Source organism: Microtus oregoni, unplaced genomic scaffold (genome assembly GCF_018167655.1).
Source record: "Microtus oregoni isolate MIOR12 unplaced genomic scaffold, Mior012 000064F_ref0000363, whole genome shotgun sequence".
Taxonomy (NCBI): Eukaryota; Metazoa; Chordata; class Mammalia; order Rodentia; family Cricetidae; genus Microtus; species Microtus oregoni.
Window position 1 is genome coordinate 50,187 of NW_024543874.1, and position 3,790 is coordinate 53,976.

The following is a 3,790-nucleotide window of genomic DNA, read 5'->3' on the forward strand; positions in this document are numbered from 1 at the left end:
CAAAGAAAGGAAGCCGGGAGGGAGGGGAGGGGGAAAAAAGGAAAGGGAGGGGGTTTAAAAAAAAAGCCGGGACTAGCTCGCAGCTTGTCAATTTCAACATCGGGTCACATGACCAGCACCTCCCTGCTAAGGATGGGGATAGATTTCCACGTCAGCTTACGTCTCCAAATTTCTACTTCACGGATCCGCTTCAAAGAGGCAGCTGCAGTGGAGAATCATGTTAAGCTCGGCTACTGCGGAGAGCCCAAGGTAGCCCAATGATGGATTTTGATGAGCGTGGTCCCTGCTCCTCTAACATGTATTTGCCAAGTTGTACTTACTACGTCTCGGGTCCAGATTTCTCCAGCCTCCCTTCTTTTTTGCCCCAGACCCCGTCTTCGCGCCCAATGACATACTCCTACTCCTCCAACCTGCCCCAGGTCCAACCCGTGCGCGAAGTGACCTTCAGAGAGTACGCCATTGAGCCTGCCACTAAATGGCACCCCCGCGGCAATCTGGCCCACTGCTACTCCGCGGAGGAGCTCGTGCACAGAGACTGTCTGCAGGCGCCCAGCGCGGCCGGCGTGCCTGGCGACGTGCTGGCTAAGAGCTCGGCCAACGTCTACCACCACCCCACCCCCGCCGTCTCGTCCAATTTCTATAGCACGGTGGGCAGGAACGGCGTTCTGCCACAGGCTTTTGACCAGTTTTTCGAGACGGCCTACGGCACCCCGGAAAACCTCGCCTCCTCCGACTACCCCGGGGACAAGAGCGCCGAGAAAGGGCCCCCAGCGGCAGCTGCGACCTCCGCTGCGGCGGTGGCTGCGGCGGCCACGGGCGCGCCGGCAACTTCAAGTTCGGACGGCGGCGGCGGCTGTCGGGAGGCGGCGGCGGAGGAGAAGGAGCGGCGGCGGCGACCCGAGAGCAGCAGCAGCCCCGAGTCGTCTTCCGGCCACACTGAGGACAAGGCCGGCAGCTCCGGTGCGTATAAAGGCAGCGCCCAGCGCTTTATGAAAGGGGAGTTGGGAATCTAGCGCAGCACCGCTGTTAAATTTTTATATGCTGTTTTATAAGCATATAAGGTTTATGAAGGGCCTTTAGGTTTCCCCCAACAAAACTTTGTTATAAAAGGAGGGATCACGTGGCGAGTGCTGAAATTGGCCGTGAAATACCCACCGGCCAAAGCACGCTTGGAAAAAAAAAAATACAACTCCCCTTTTTCCTTTTTTCCCTTCTCAGCTCCCAAACCCAACAGCATGATCCTGCTCGAGGCCAACTCCAGGCTGGGGAGCCGGAGGTGGGCGCCTGTAAATTCCCCCTACAAGGGCTTCAGGAGCCTTTGATAGCGAGGTAATCCGGAGATTTTTATAAAAGCCATGTGTTGCGGCGGGACTCCAGTCCCGGCTGGGATTCAAAGGCATCGCTGTTTAACGATGGCGCTAGGAACGCATTTAACAGATAAAGTAGCCCGCTTAGCTCGAGCAATATATTAAAAGAAACAAATTAACCTAAAGTTGGCCTTTTTGTCCAAAGGAAGCCATTTTCCTTTGGCGCGGTGGCAATTACGTGCAGCCGTTCTGTTATTCACAGTTGTTATTAAATCAGTCAAAAACAACCTGGTTTTTTCTTTTTGTCTTTGTTGTTGTTTTTAAGGTGGGGGTGAACAACTGGCTCCTGCCTGAGGGTTAAGGAAGCCTCTCTTCCCTCTACGCTCCCTAAAATAGCATCCCTGCACTGCTGAGGGCCTTCTGGCTGTGTGGTAGCAGTGAGTAAAGTGTGAAGGTCCGGGGTAGGGGGTTTCCTCTGCCGCCTCCCACCTCGAGAGACCTGGGAGGCTGGCGGAAGATGCAGGAGCTCTTGATCAGGAGTCAGGCTGACAAAGACCCCGCAGCCGCCCCAGAAGTTAAGAAGGGCTAAATCACGGCTGCAACCGGGGAAAGCCTGGGGCCAGGATGCTTGCCTTTACTGCCTCAGGAACAGGCGGCCCAGGTGCTGAAGGTGAAATGTCGGGCGGCTATTTGTTTAGTCTGGCGGGGCAAGGCACAGCCCGCAACCCCCCACTTGCCTGCTTTCAAAGCGGTTTAGCCAGCGCAAACTCGCCTGTTGCTGTGGGAAGCCCTCCTTTTTGCTCAAGGGGCAGCCTGAGTCCTTTCCCTGGGGGCCTATCTAGGGAGCTGGCTTTTATCTGAAGCCGGCTCCGACTGCAGCTTGTCCCTGGCCAGCAATAGCAGCCTGAAGGCAAGGGCCTGGAAAGACTTTGAGGGGGCCTGGATTGGGCCTCCAGACCCAGTGGCCAGACCTTCTTCTCCACTGGGGGTCCTGGGGCAAGTTGCATCCTCTATTCCCTGCTCACTCCTGCCTCTTTCCCTCCTTAGGTGGCCAACGCACCCGCAAAAAGCGCTGCCCTTACACCAAGTATCAGATCCGAGAGCTGGAGCGAGAGTTCTTCTTCAGCGTCTACATCAACAAAGAGAAGCGCCTGCAATTGTCCCGCATGCTCAACCTCACCGATCGTCAAGTCAAAATCTGGTTTCAGAACAGAAGAATGAAGGAAAAAAAGATTAACAGAGACCGGTTACAATACTACTCAGCCAATCCACTTCTCTAAGGCTCCAGCCTCCTGGAATTGGGAGGGGGGCTTCATACGTGTGAAATAATATGCAGATTTTGCCCTTGACAAGGTCAAGCCACACAGTGACTTGGAAAAAGGGGGATGATGTAGGAGAGAGGGGGAGGCTTCCCCTGAAGAGATAGCCCAATAGGAAGGGGCCTGAAAACTCTTGGTTCAGATCTCAATGGTTAAGCTTCCTATTAATAATTGGATTCTAAGAGTTGTGAATCAACAGGATGAATGGGTTGGGACCCCTGGTGGTTCGCTCTTAGAGCCTGCAAACGCTTTGGGCTGGGTGTGGTCACTGGGGATTGGGCCCTTTGCCAAACCCCTTGGAGGCCACCCCTTCAGGACCCTCTGAATAGAGCCTGCCCACCCCCAGGACTCCTAAGTCAAGAAGTTGGATGCTCTCCAGGCCTAGGTCAGCTTGGGGATGGGCTAGAAGGAGAGGGGAGGGTTCCTAGATGTCCAGAATGGGCTTGCTTTCCAATAGTAATGTGAAAGGAAGTTGGACTAAAAGGTGGCTGTGAAAAGGGAGAAAGCTGGGGGTCCTGGAAGAAAGAGAACTCTGTCCAGGTGATATTAATATCTTTCCATCCCTCCTGCCTACCCATTGTTCTGTACCCAGGCCTGAACTCCTACTGGTCACCTCCTGCAGCCCACCTGGCTTTTCTGCCTTCCAATGGTGGTGATGGGTCTTCACTCAAGCCCAGAGTTTATAGAAGACATTGAGAAATCCAGAGGCTATGCTGGCTGTTGGTCCCTCAATCTCTGCAGGAAATGCCTGTGGCATGCTAGAGTTTGGCAAAGCCTCCATGACATTTAGGAAGCTTGGATTCAGTTGGTGTCAGGCAGCAGAGCAGCGGGCCTGGCCAGTGGGTCCTTGACTTTGGCTATAAGGGGCTGAAGTCTCCCTGCTCCCAGATCCCCCATTCCTACGCTGCACTCTGCTCTCATTGACTCAGAACTGAGCTTGGAAGCTTCTGGCAATCTTCTAAGAGCCGGAGAGTGATTTGGAAATATTTTAAAAGATAAATATTATATTATATATATATTCCCCCGAAGGAACCAAAGCGAATTTTAAGATGCAATGTAGAGGGGGGTGGGGATAATAAAAAATATTTAAAGGCTCTATCTGTTTACAGTGTTCCACGGTTAAACTCGCTCACTGCTAAAAATATTTGAATGTATGCTTCATAC

At 53.3% G+C, this 3,790-nt stretch overlaps 1 protein-coding gene across 1 annotated transcript; it reads left to right on the plus strand.

The window, feature by feature from the left end:
* Positions 1-214: 214 nt before the first annotated feature.
* Positions 215-3,790, plus strand: Hoxa11 (homeobox A11). The gene is made up of 2 exons (XM_041640712.1): positions 215-960; positions 2,355-3,790. The coding sequence occupies exons 1-2, from the start codon at positions 258-260 to the stop codon at positions 2,585-2,587; spliced, it is 936 nt and encodes a 311-aa protein (XP_041496646.1). The 5' UTR covers positions 215-257; the 3' UTR covers positions 2,588-3,790.